The sequence below is a fragment of the Ursus americanus genome, chromosome 22 (assembly GCF_024610735.1).
Source record: "Ursus americanus isolate L20-20 chromosome 22, mUrsAme1.1.p, whole genome shotgun sequence".
Taxonomy (NCBI): domain Eukaryota; kingdom Metazoa; phylum Chordata; class Mammalia; order Carnivora; family Ursidae; genus Ursus; species Ursus americanus.
The window spans coordinates 6,374,171-6,386,377 of NC_142148.1; the positions used below are offsets into that span (position 1 = coordinate 6,374,171).

The window sequence follows — 12,207 nt, forward strand, 5'->3', positions numbered from 1 at the left end:
TGAGGCTTTAAATTATCAGAGGGCTTAGGTGTATATATCTGCTCATCTTTACTCTAGAAATCTGTAAAGCCTTCACCTGGTAAGAGTCAGGTTAGGGTGTGATAATCTTTTTTTCTATAAAGAAAACTAAAAACAGCCCAGATCTACCATTGTGGACATACAGTTATTATATCGGTGACCATTCTTTGTTTCATTTCTGTTTATAGGTTTTTAATTACTTACAGTTATTCTAAAATAATTATAGTTATTCTAAAAGCAGATTTTTAACTTCTTCTATATAGGAAATAATTCTGAAAAGGAACTGGCAACGAAACAGAAAAATGAAGAATCAAAAAAGTAAGCTTTATCTTATTTACAAAGTCCTGTGCTATCATTCTATTAGAATATGCCATTGCAAGTTTAATTATGGGAACGCATTAAAAAATAAAAAGGTCTCTATATTTTCACTCAAAATATAAATGCTTCTGAATTCTAGCCTTTCAAAAAAAGGGGGGGGTGGATTTTAATGTTTACTGGGGACTCAAGCTTTTCTTATTGCTTTCCAAATTTAGAGAAAAACTTGTATGAATCTGTTACAGAAATGTGTAGGTAAGTTCCTCTCTACCCTCAGAAGTAACCACTACATATATTATAGTTTAGGTATGTTTCTATATTTATTTCTATTCTTATACAAAAGTGCAAGTTTGTTAAGCAAAAGGCAGTCATGTTGCAAAACTATAGACACATGTATATATGACTCTATGAATATTTTGACAGTATTAATTGAATTATTCTTTATAATATCTTCCCCAGATATTTTGCAGAAGTCTGCTCTCGATTTCTGAACTGTCTAGACTCTAGAATGTAGAATGTAATGTCTAGAATGTAGTAGGAGGAGCCAGGAATGAGCCCATGGGGTTTTTTGTTTGTTTGTTTTTTTACTTTCGCTGCCTATAGTAGCAGCTTTCTGAGAATCTAAATCCAGTGGTTCTTGCCCCACCTGTAGGATCCATCCCACTTGCTTTATCAGAGTGATTCTCCACCCCAGAGAGTTAGCATCTCTGGGATGGAGGAGGAGGCTATGGTTAGTCTACAAGAGGCCCACAGAGAGTTCTGAAGACTTCTCCAGTTACTTACCTAACCTTTCCCGTGGTCTTCAGTGGTGGTGGTAATAGGTCTGTAATTCAGAGTGTAGTAGTAGCCTTGGGACACTTTGCATTGGTGCTTCATCTCTAAAAGTCCAGATTGTTCCTTGTCACTGACTCATACAGCCACTGGCAGGTGGGGAGTGGGGAGTTCAATGACTTTGGAGACTCACATAGAGTGCTCATTGGCTTGGTTCTTGCCGAGGTACATATTGAAAACAACTTCAAATATAAAATTATAGGTATATCTACAACTCATTAATAAATCGTTAGAAAAGATTTGTTTTCTTCACATTTTAAAATGTTCAAATTTTTTCCTAGAAGGCAATGGGCTTTGGAAGATTTTGAAATTGGTCGTCCACTGGGTAAAGGAAAGTTTGGTAATGTTTACTTGGCGAGAGAAAAACAAAGCAAGTTTATCCTGGCTCTTAAAGTATTATTTAAAGCTCAACTGGAGAAAGCAGGAGTTGAGCATCAGCTGAGAAGAGAAGTAGAAATACAATCCCACCTTAGGTAAGTTTCCAGATTGATGTTCAAAAGAATGTGGTGCAGAACTTAGTTACTAAGAGTTAAACGGCAGAAGGCCTGCGCCACATGACTGCAAAGAGTGATTTAGTTCGTCATTTTCCGAGGATTTATCTAGACAAGGGCTGTGGTCCTAAAAAATCACTTGGAGGTTTATGCTTTGTTAATGAATTATGTACGTGAGCCAAGTGTGTGTGTGTGTGTGTATGTGTGTCCATGATGAAGGGGACTGATACTTCTGAGCTCTAAGCGGAGGTTGCAACTGGCAGCCTGTGCAGGTTGACTTTGGCCAGTGGGTCTTTTTTTTTGCGTTCAGTATTTTTTTCAGACTTGAAATCAGTTGTTAATACTTACAAACCTGTCCGCATCAGGCCTGTATCCTTCCTTGACAACAGCTGATGGGAGCTGAAGGGCTGCTGTCCTGGGCTGTGTTCACAGCTGCCCAAAGTCCTCAGCAGCCCACCTCTTCCGCTGAACACGGCTTTGAAGTTGTGTTTCCTAGTGTTTGGGGATCAAACTGCTGTGGGAGTGCCGTGTCTCTCTCTCTCTCTAATGTGCAGAGAATTAACATTTAGCTGAATTTTACCCCCTAAGAATAAGATGGCCTGAAGGAAGGAAATAGTCTTAACTAAATCTGAGGTCCATTAATAACCTTGTAATGTTTGTCAACTGACTGCAGATGTCTGTATTTTTTCCGAGTAGGTCTGTAGTTTCAGATTCTCGAGGGGTGTGGTGGGGCATTCTGTGACCAGAACCAATTTTCACTAGTTTTACCTGGGGGTTGGATTAGTAGTTAGTACATACTTTTGTATCTTTTCCAAAACCAGGTATTAGAGTATTCATCCTGTGTTGCAGGCATCCGAATATTCTCAGACTCTATGGTTATTTCCATGATGCCACCAGAGTTTACCTAATTCTAGAATATGCGCCTCTCGGAGCTGTCTACAGGGAACTTCAGAAACTGTCAAAGTTTGATGAGCAGAGAACTGCTACTGTAAGTTTTCATTTACTGTCCCGGCTAATTCTGTTTCCTGCGTTCCTGTCCTACACAGCAGTGTGCCTTTCATTATACTGTAGCGGGTTCTGTCTTAGGAGAGTGCTTAATGGGATCAGGTATTTGAATGAAAGAATCCGAATACCTTAGTTGTAGCAAATGTACCGGTAAACTCAGGTACCAGGCGGAATACTGTGGCTGGTGTGTTTCCACAGCTGTTTTCTGTGGAAATGTATATGTGAATAGTTGCCCTCTTTTTAGAAAGAATTTTATTTTAGAATAGTTTTGGATTTCAAGAATGTGAAGATAGTGCAGACTTCTTTTCTCCTGTTCATTGTCCATTAGTGTGGTCCCTACTGAAACCCTGGCTTATCACTGGGGGTGTTGGCCTTGGTGACGTGCCTGAGGTCACACTCCTTAGGTTTCTCCCCTGGGAAGTTACTTTCTCTCTTTCCATACTGTGCTCTTCTAAAGTGTGTCGCTCTGCACGGCCCACACTGAAGGAGCGGGGGTTATGTCCCACCTCCACCTCGATCTGCGTACATCATTTGGAATTCTTCTGCATCAGAGATTTGTCTGTTCTCATTACTCAGTCATTTATTCATGTGGACTCGTGGATATTTTATAATTCGAGGTATAATCTCATACTGCTTTATTTTGCTGCTCAAATTGTTCCAGCTTTGGCCTTTGGGATCCCTTTCATATGGTCCCTGTTTTAGGTGTTTTTCTTTTTTTTTTTTTAACCAACCCCCATCATTGTGGGTGTGTGGTGTGTGTTTTAGCACGTCCTTACATCTGGCCCTAGGACATGCTGCACTTCGTATCCCAGTCCTAGAACCTGCCATGTCTCCAAGCAGCCCTGGTTCCAAGGAGCCTTGGAAAACCAAGATCTGGGTGCTAGCTATGCTCATTGCTACTGGAGTGTCCTTATGTCTAGGCTCTCAGCGGACAGAACAGGGACATATGTGTATATACTAATCTGTGTATATACATGTATCTCTATTTTTATCCATTTGTATCTACATTAAGCAAAACACGAGTTCAGTCCCACATGGATCATTCTACTCTCTTCCCCTTATTTATCTGTAGCCTCTCATTCCAGCCTTGAAAAACCTGGATCCTACCATCCATCGACCATTTAATTATTCAGTTTCAGTTTGTACGTGTGTAGTGGTATCAGAATGATTACCCAGTTACCCCTGGGGGGGAACAACTATATGCATTTAAGGGTCATCTGTATCCTTTCAGGGTGCGAGCACGGTAGCTCATTTTTTTATTGCTGAATAATATTCTGCAGCATGGCTGTAGTTCAGTTTATCCCTCCATCTGTTGAAGGGCATCTTGGTGGCTTCCAGTTACTGGTGATTATGAATAAGGCTGCACTACAACATCTGCATGCATGTTTTTGTGGGACATAAGTTGTCAACAGATTTGAAAACTAGCTTGTGTGGTAAGGTCATGTGTAGCTTTGTCAAAAACTGTTAAACTGTCTTCCAAAGGGGATGGACCGTCTTTGTGTTTCCCCCAATGAACGTGTTCTTGCTTCTCCTCCTCACTAGCGATTGGTATTGTCAGTTTTTTGGATTTTAGTCATTCTCATAGGTGTACATGGTGCCTCATTGTTTTAATTTGCAATTCTCTAGGGACAAAAGATGAGCATCTTTTCATGTGCTTGTTTGCCATGTGTATGTCATCTTTGACTTGTCTGTCAGATTTTTTGCCCATTTTCAGTTGGGTTTTTGGTCATCTTGAGTTTTAAGTGTTCTTGTATATATTGGAGACAAGTCCTTTATCACATGTGTTTTATAAAGGTTCTCTCCCTGCCTGTGGCTTGTCTTTTCATTGTCTTACCTGGATCTAATCTTAAAGTCCAACATAATCAGGTTTTTGTTTTGGGTTTTTGTTTTTTTTTTCCCTATGGGCTGCGCAGCTTTATTTGAATGAAATCACTTGTTTGAAGAAGTAAAGGGTCTTTGGGTGGTTTTTTGTTGAATTGGCAGATGATTGGTGGTTGCTTTCTGTTTCTGGGTAGTAAGGGCACTCAGTTGCTTTTTGGTATTGATTTAAATGGCATTACTTTCAGGTGGTTGTGCTTTTGAGATTACAGCACTATTGGTGAATGACCCTTTGGTCTTGTCTCAACAATAAGACATTTTAAACTTAAGCGTTTGCTTTTTGGATAAGTAGAAACAGATTTGTTTTTCTTTTTAAATATTAGCTAACCTAATTAGTTGTCTTATTTAATCGGCAATTAATACTTATACTATTACTCCATTTTCTTTAATCCAGATGGAGTTTGTGTTATGAGCACATAGTTATTGGAAAGAAAAGCTTGGTTCTTTCTAGATTCCCTAGTAGTTAGAGAGAATATATATACACTCTTGTTTCCCTTTTTTGATTCATTCAAATAAAACTAACTGTAGAGAAATATTAGGGACCGTTACACATATTCACAGTCTGATATGAGAGATGTGAAGGAAGTAGTGCTGAAGAGCTCTGCTTTAACTACTAGCTTTTTGGTTTTGTTTTTTAGATTTTTTTTTTAAGATTCTATTTACTTATTTGAGAGCATGCAAGCAAGAGAGCTCAAGCAGGGGGAATGGCAGAAGGAGAGGGAGCAGCAGGCTCCCTGCTGAGCAGGAACCCTGATGTGGGGCTCCATCCCAGGACCCCAAGATCAGAACCTGAGCTGAAGGCAGATGCTTAACCAACTGAGCCACCCAGGCACTCCTAACTGCTAGCTTCTTGATCTAGGCAGAGAAGGCCCCTTGCCCTCTAGAAGTCTATGTATGATCTTGAAGTATTATCAACTCAGTTTGGTCTAGAGCGGCTTTCTTTGCCTTCACTTTCGATTTATTGTCTAAATTTTGGTCTCTCTGGCTTTTGGCTAAAAAAAACAAATGTTCTTTCTGACAATAACATTTGGTTTCTACAACTATTTGGTTAGTAGGCCTTTTAGTGTAAAATAATTTTCAGTCCTATCTACTGGTTGCTTTGGGAAACCTTAAACTTCAGCCAGAGCTCAGTATATTCTTTCAATACACTAATAACAATCCATATCTTTTTTTTTTATTAAAATTTTAATATATTTCCAATTTAAGAAACTCAGTGATTTATCAAGATGTTGAAGCCTTATAATGTCCAAAATATTCAAAGAAGTGTTGAGAAACAAGAAGTCTCCTCAGTTTTTTCAGGAATTTAAATGAACTATAATGATTCTTGACTGTATGCTAAAGCAGATTCTGGACTTGCTAGATCTTTCTTTGGTTAAGAGGAAAACAAAGTTAATAAAAGAACTGACTCGCTGTGTGTTTTTTAAGCGGACAAATGAATTAGTATACCCCCAAATTTACTACACTATTTAACATGCAAATACACTTGCTTTTAGTGGGTTGCTTGTTTGTTTTGTTTTTAAGATTTTATTCGAGAGAGAGAGAGAGAGAGAGAGAGAGAGAGAGAGAGAGCGCGCGTGCGCGCATATGCAAGCATGAGCCGGGTTGTTGAGGGGGAGAGGGAGGAGCAGACTCCCTGCTGAGCAGGGAGCCCTACCCAGGGCTCCATCCTAGGACCCTGGGGTCATGACCTGAGCTGAAAGCAGATGCTTAATGGACTGAGCCACCAGGTGGCCCTGATCTTGGTTTTAAAAATGGGAATTGACTGTACTTGCAAGTTTAAAAAAAATTTTTTTTTTTTAATTTTTTTACATGTCTGACTCCCTAATTTGTGCCGGTTTCTCAGTTTTTATCATACTCCATCGCTACTAGGCCATAAATTGCCATGTGGTGATGAGTTCTAGCTAGTCAGTTTTTCCCCGTCCTTCAATATCCTATCTGCTGTGTTAGCAAATAAATAACTTAGTATGGGATAACTTGTATTTTATGGTAAACACGAATTCAGTTCAATTTTTTTTTTTTTTTTTAAGAATCATCAATTGTTTCTAGCTTTTTGCCTCAAAATCTACAAAACCTGTTAAAATCTATGTTGGGTTTCCTTTCAGAAGAGATGTCTAAAATTGTGTTACATAAAATGTAAGATACAGACTTTCCATACTTTTTTATTTTTTAAATAGTATATCACAGAGTTGGCAGATGCCCTGTCTTACTGTCACTCAAAGAGAGTCATTCATAGAGACATTAAGCCAGAGAACCTACTCCTTGGATCGGCTGGAGAGCTTAAGATTGCAGATTTTGGGTGGTCGGTACATGCCCCATCCTCCAGGTATGTAACTTTAGAGCTGGAACTTACTTAGTTTAGCAAAAGGCTTGGGGGCTTTCAGGAACTAAGTAGAAAAATATTTAAGCATAGATGTGTGGAATTAGGGCAGGTAACTGATGTACATACTTTGGAGTAACTTAGGCCCAATAGAAGTGTCGGTGAGAACATTTTATTCTGCAACTGTTTTGAGGCTATTTAATATGTCCTAGGCTTGGGTTAAAGATGCTTAATGTCCTTAGAGGCTAATGAAGGGGACATATGTGACAAGTATATGAGTGCAGGATGTGTGTGTGGGGGGGTGATGCCTGCAGCAGTGGGGAGGGGGAGACGCTGCTGCTTCCTGGACAGGAGACCAGTTTCAGAGGGCAGCACACACACAGATCTAGAGCTGAGAACACAGTTCTTTGGGGGAATTGAAAAAAACAAATTGGTTTGGATAGAACTTTCAGGGTGGTGGTTAAGATTCTCTGTGTTCTGCTTTGGTCAACAGCAGAATCCTTTCTTGTCCCCTCTTAACACACAGAAATTTGGTGAAAAAATTTAAATCTTAACTTTGCAAATAAGAACTAAAATACTGTTTTAATTTGGGTTTAATTAAGCTTTTGAAGCCTCATGTTGTGAGGATAGAACATTAAAAACCTCTAATGATAAGTGTGTCAACTTTGGGGTAGGACTTAAAAAATTACAGCTATAATACTTAAAGACAGTTAAATTGTGTAGCCTAAAATAGGTGACATGGTAGGGGCAGGGAGCTTTATTTTTGCTAGATCACTTCTGATTGTTTGCAGCAATGCATTGACTCTTGTGTAGTCCCCCCCCCCCTTTTTTAAATAAAAAGCTGGTTGTCACTAGTGGGAGCTGTTGGCATCTAGAGAGTCAAACAACAGTGAGGATTTGTAGGCTTTGTGCAGTTGCCGGGCTCACCTGGACCTTAACCTGTCCAATGGTGTCATGTGATAGGAAGATCAATGTCCTTTTCAGAAAGGACAAGCTGCGTACATGTTAATGCTCACCTCGCCCCACCTCCCAACATGAACAACCATAAGAGCTCCCAGGTGTGGTGGTGTTCAAGAACCTTCTGACTCGGGCCATTTCCACCATCTTGGTGGTGCTGCGGGGATAGAGGTCTGGAGAGGTAGCTCCTTCATCCCGGGCCGCAGGTCACCGCTGGGTTGAGTGCACTCTTGTGTGCGTGCTGGGCCTGGCGACCGGCCTCAGCAGGACCCCATAGAAGAGTCGGTGGCAAAGAATAACTGTTAGAAAGCACTGGAAACTCATGTGGTGTTTGCTCTTAGTCCGATGTTTGCCACCCTCCGCTTATTTTAACCAGCCTTCGTTGTTAAAAACTCAGACATCTGGAAATGCTGAATTGGTGGTTGACTGCTCACCTGTCTAGTGCCTGCATTCAGAGGTGGTAACATTTTGCCATATGTATGGCCACACACTTGCCATACTGGTTTTTGTTTTTGTTTTTGGGTTTTTTTTGGTGAATCTTCAAAAACAAGTTGCAGACCTCAGGCTTCTTTCTCTGAGGACTTGAGTATGTATCTCCTAAGAATAAGGGCATTGTTATCATCACAACCATTATCACTCCTAAGAAAATTAATAGCCTTGTTAGTATCTATTTAGTCCGTGTTCCAATTTCCCCAGTTGTCCACAAAATTTTAGAGCTATTCTTCTAAGAATCCAACCAAGGTCCATCCATGCATTGTATTTGATTGTGTTTCTTTGTTCTAAATTTAGACCAGTTCTCCCACAATTTAAAATGGATTTTTCTAACCTAAAATGGTGTCACTTGGTCCTTCATCCTCTGTAATTGCTGAGAACTAGAAGTAGGTCGAAGGGCCTAAACAGTGTTTTTGGCAAGAATACTTCACAGGTCACCCCCAAATGTAAGTCTCTTTCATTCCAGCGGTGTATCAGAGGCAGAAATATCTGTAACGCCAAAGCTAATGCTTTCACAGTGGGGTGGTTTTTAGTTACTTGTCATTCATGTCACCTGGCTGTTATGCTTCTTAGCCTATCTGTAATATAAAAACAAATAAGGAACTGCAAATTGTATTTACAGAGAACTTTCATGGCTGCTTTTATATGGTAGTGATTCTTTGAGTTTCTTATATTTTAGATCATTTAAGAAGGTTCTGAAGTTGGACAACTTTGGGGTGTGGCTTGGTTGCTAACTGTGTGATGTTGCACAGCTCTCTCAATCTGTTTTCTATCTAAAACAGGGGATTTCTTTTTTTTTTTTTCCCCAAAGATTCATGTATTTATTTTAGAGAACACTGCGAGTAAGGGGTGGGGGGAAGAGCAGAGGGAGAGAAGGAATCTCAAGCAGACTCCCTCCTTAGCAGAGCCTGACGCAGGGCTCAATCTCATGACCCTGAGATCATGATCTGAGTCGTCGAAATCAAGAGTCGGACACTCAACCGACTGAGCCACCCAGGAGCCCCTAAAACCGGGGATTTAAATAGTACCTGCTTCACAGCACAGGATCTGGCCTAGGAAGAGCGCTCAAGCAACGTTAGTGTCATTGTTAATGACGTGTAGCCGCTCCTGTGATAATACAGACAGGAGCACATCAACCCGAGCCTGCCTCTGTTTTTAGGAGAACCACCCTGTGCGGCACCCTGGATTACTTGCCCCCAGAGATGATTGAAGGCCGAATGCATGACGAGAAGGTGGATCTCTGGAGCCTTGGGGTTCTTTGCTATGAATTTCTAGTTGGGAAGCCTCCTTTTGAGGCAAGCACATATCAAGAGACCTACAAAAGAATATCGCGGGTAAGACCTAGTGAGAAACGATCCATTGCTGCTTGTAGGATTCTTACCAGCCTTAACGTTGGCTGTGAGCTGAGTGTTTGTACTGTTCTCTCTAAGCCGCGTTTTATGACTGTCAACTTATTGTACTCCAGGTTGAATTCACATTCCCTGACTTCGTGCCGGAGGGAGCCAGGGACCTCATTTCAAGACTGTTGAAACATAATCCCAGCCAAAGGCCGACTCTCAAAGAAGTACTTGAACACCCCTGGATCACAGCAAATTCATCAAAGCCATCAAGTAGCCAAAAAGGCAAAGAACCAGCTAGCAAACAATCTTGAGAATGGTGCAGGGGGAGAAATCTGAGAGGCAGCGCTGCCGTTTGGTGTCAGGAACAGGCCTGCGCGGGCCCGAGGGCGCTGCCTCAGCCTCCCCACTTAAGAGTCCACATCAGTGAGCACTGCTCCGGAGTGAAGGGAGCTGCAGGAATCGTGGCAGGGTCACTAGTTCCTCAGTCCCGGAGCCTCCCCGCAGCCTGGTTCGCATGAGGCCTCCTTGTGGAGGGAGGACCAGCCCGGGGTCTGACTGCGGGGAGAGTGGCCACTTCACCGGGACTCCATCAGTGACCGAGGCGTGCAATAATCTTCCAAGTACCTTCGTGTGTGTGTAACTTATTGGGTGGCCAAGCCTGGGAAAGCTGTCAGGATGAACATGTGATTCTTTCTTTTAAATGTTAAAATAAAGATTTTTGTATAGACTTCTATCTGTTTCCACGGCCTCCCTTTAGGACTGCGCTCGCTTATCCAGCACCTCTGCCGGGCGTAAGCGGTGCAGGCTGGTTGGCGAGTCCGAGGCTCTCCCCTGAGACTGAAATAGAAACATGTGCGCTACCTTCATCTTGGGGCTGGCTAGATGTTTCTAAATGTTAAAGGGGTTATTATGAGACCTGTCTCTGTTCCTAAATGTTAAAGGGCTTATTATTTCATGGTTTTGAGGTTTTAGTTTTTGTAAAGCACAGTAAGTCACCTATAAAATGATCATACTTAAAGTTCTCCTGTGTCTAACCTTGAAATGATAATGCATTTCCCGGTTCATTCTACCCGTTGAGAAATGCTGGGCTGCGCGAGGGTCCACTGTGGGGGGGGCGGGGGAAGGCCCCTCCATGGTGCTGTCAGGGCTGTGGGTCTGGAGCTGGCCTGGTCTGTGAACATATTCACCCCATGATGACTGGGGACACGACTTAGTAGGGTTGCCACTGACCGGAGTGGGGGGAGGGGGACAAGTCAGGGAATGGGCAAGTTGTGATGAGTAATTAGGTGGGAGAGGTGTCCAGAGGGAGTGGCATCTGAACCAGGTTTGATGGACAGGGAGGATTGAAAGGATGGAGGCGGGAATGGCAAGAGGTCCCCGTAGCCCAGGGAGGGAGCAACAGGAAACATGGCATCACAGGGGGCAGGCACGCGGCTGTGTGACTGGGTGGTGGAGGGGGCCAGTGCCCTGTCTATGCTGCACACTGTCCTGTGTGCCCAGTTAGCATGAGTTCCTGTTGTAGGCTCTGGACATTCAGTACAGGACAGCAGCCCTGCTCATGGAGCTGGAATCCTTGGTGAGTCCTCATCCTGGGGAATCAGCTGTTCAGTCAGCAATAGTTCACAGAAGTGGGTACACCTGGCCTGGCCTGGGACCTTTGGGCGTTCACTAGAGCAGTGGTGGTCAGGACAAAGGGATGAAGGAATGGTCATCTATGTCCATACCTGCCCACTGGGCTCTGACCATGTTTTCAGTAAGATGCAAAGAGCTCTACATGGGTGAACTAGGTCATTGCAAACTGATTTTTCCAAGCGTGGCTCTTAATCCTCTGAAGGAACGTTTGCTTAACTGGAATCCCTCATTTCCAGCCCTGTGGGGATTTGGGTACAACTTGTGTTCAAGCCTGTTGCCCCTTCAGTACAGCTGGTAGAGGCTTCCTTTGCTCCCCTTGTTATCTGGCTCCCAAGGGACACTTGGCAGGTTATTTTTAATACTATTTTGGAGTTATGGCATGTATGTAAACTTTAAACGTAGGGACACAAATACATCTAGGCTGCATGGGTAATTCTGTTCACTACCTGTTCACTATTGGCCTGAAAACGAGCAGGTGCCGTGAGAGGCGCAGGTGTATCTCTTTTCTTTTTTTTCCTTTTTCTTTTTATTATGTTAGTCACCATACAGTGCATCTGGTCTCATGTACTATGTGCTCTTAACGTATAAAGTTACATATTTGTTTCTAGCTGCCAGCATTTCCTCGACCAAAGAGGGTGAACTTGACCTTGGAAGTGTTGAAGTTCCTGAAAACTAATAGGGAACTATGCTTTCGTGGCCGACCTTCGTTCGACGCAAAGAACTAGGTACTAGAAATAACTAACTACAGGGAAGTGGCCAACATGGAGAGACTTCCCAGTCAGCTTTGGTGACACGGTGACAGAGGTTTCAGGACACAACTGAATAAAGCTGCAGGTGTCCACCCAGCTAGGCCCCTTGGGATAAAGGAGCTTTTCTTTTCAGTCTTGAGCTAAACCAACTTTCACATTCCCAAAGGAGTATTTCATGCACC

The 12,207-nt window shown here is 42.4% G+C and overlaps 1 protein-coding gene across 3 annotated transcripts in view; it reads left to right on the plus strand.

Moving 5' to 3' along the window:
* Positions 1-10,375, plus strand: part of AURKA (aurora kinase A) — a 19,053-nt gene extending 8,678 nt beyond the window's left edge. For all 3 annotated transcript variants that reach the window (XM_087853477.1, XM_045808439.2, XM_045808438.2), the window contains exons 4-9: positions 282-336; positions 1,446-1,637; positions 2,505-2,643; positions 6,713-6,861; positions 9,464-9,638; positions 9,770-10,375. In XM_087853477.1, the coding sequence (XP_087709603.1) occupies positions 282-336; positions 1,446-1,637; positions 2,505-2,643; positions 6,713-6,861; positions 9,464-9,638; positions 9,770-9,955 (896 nt within the window). In that variant the 3' untranslated portion in view covers positions 9,956-10,375. The remainder of the gene's footprint in view (positions 1-281; positions 337-1,445; positions 1,638-2,504; positions 2,644-6,712; positions 6,862-9,463; positions 9,639-9,769) is intronic.
* Positions 10,376-12,207: the final 1,832 nt, after the last annotated feature.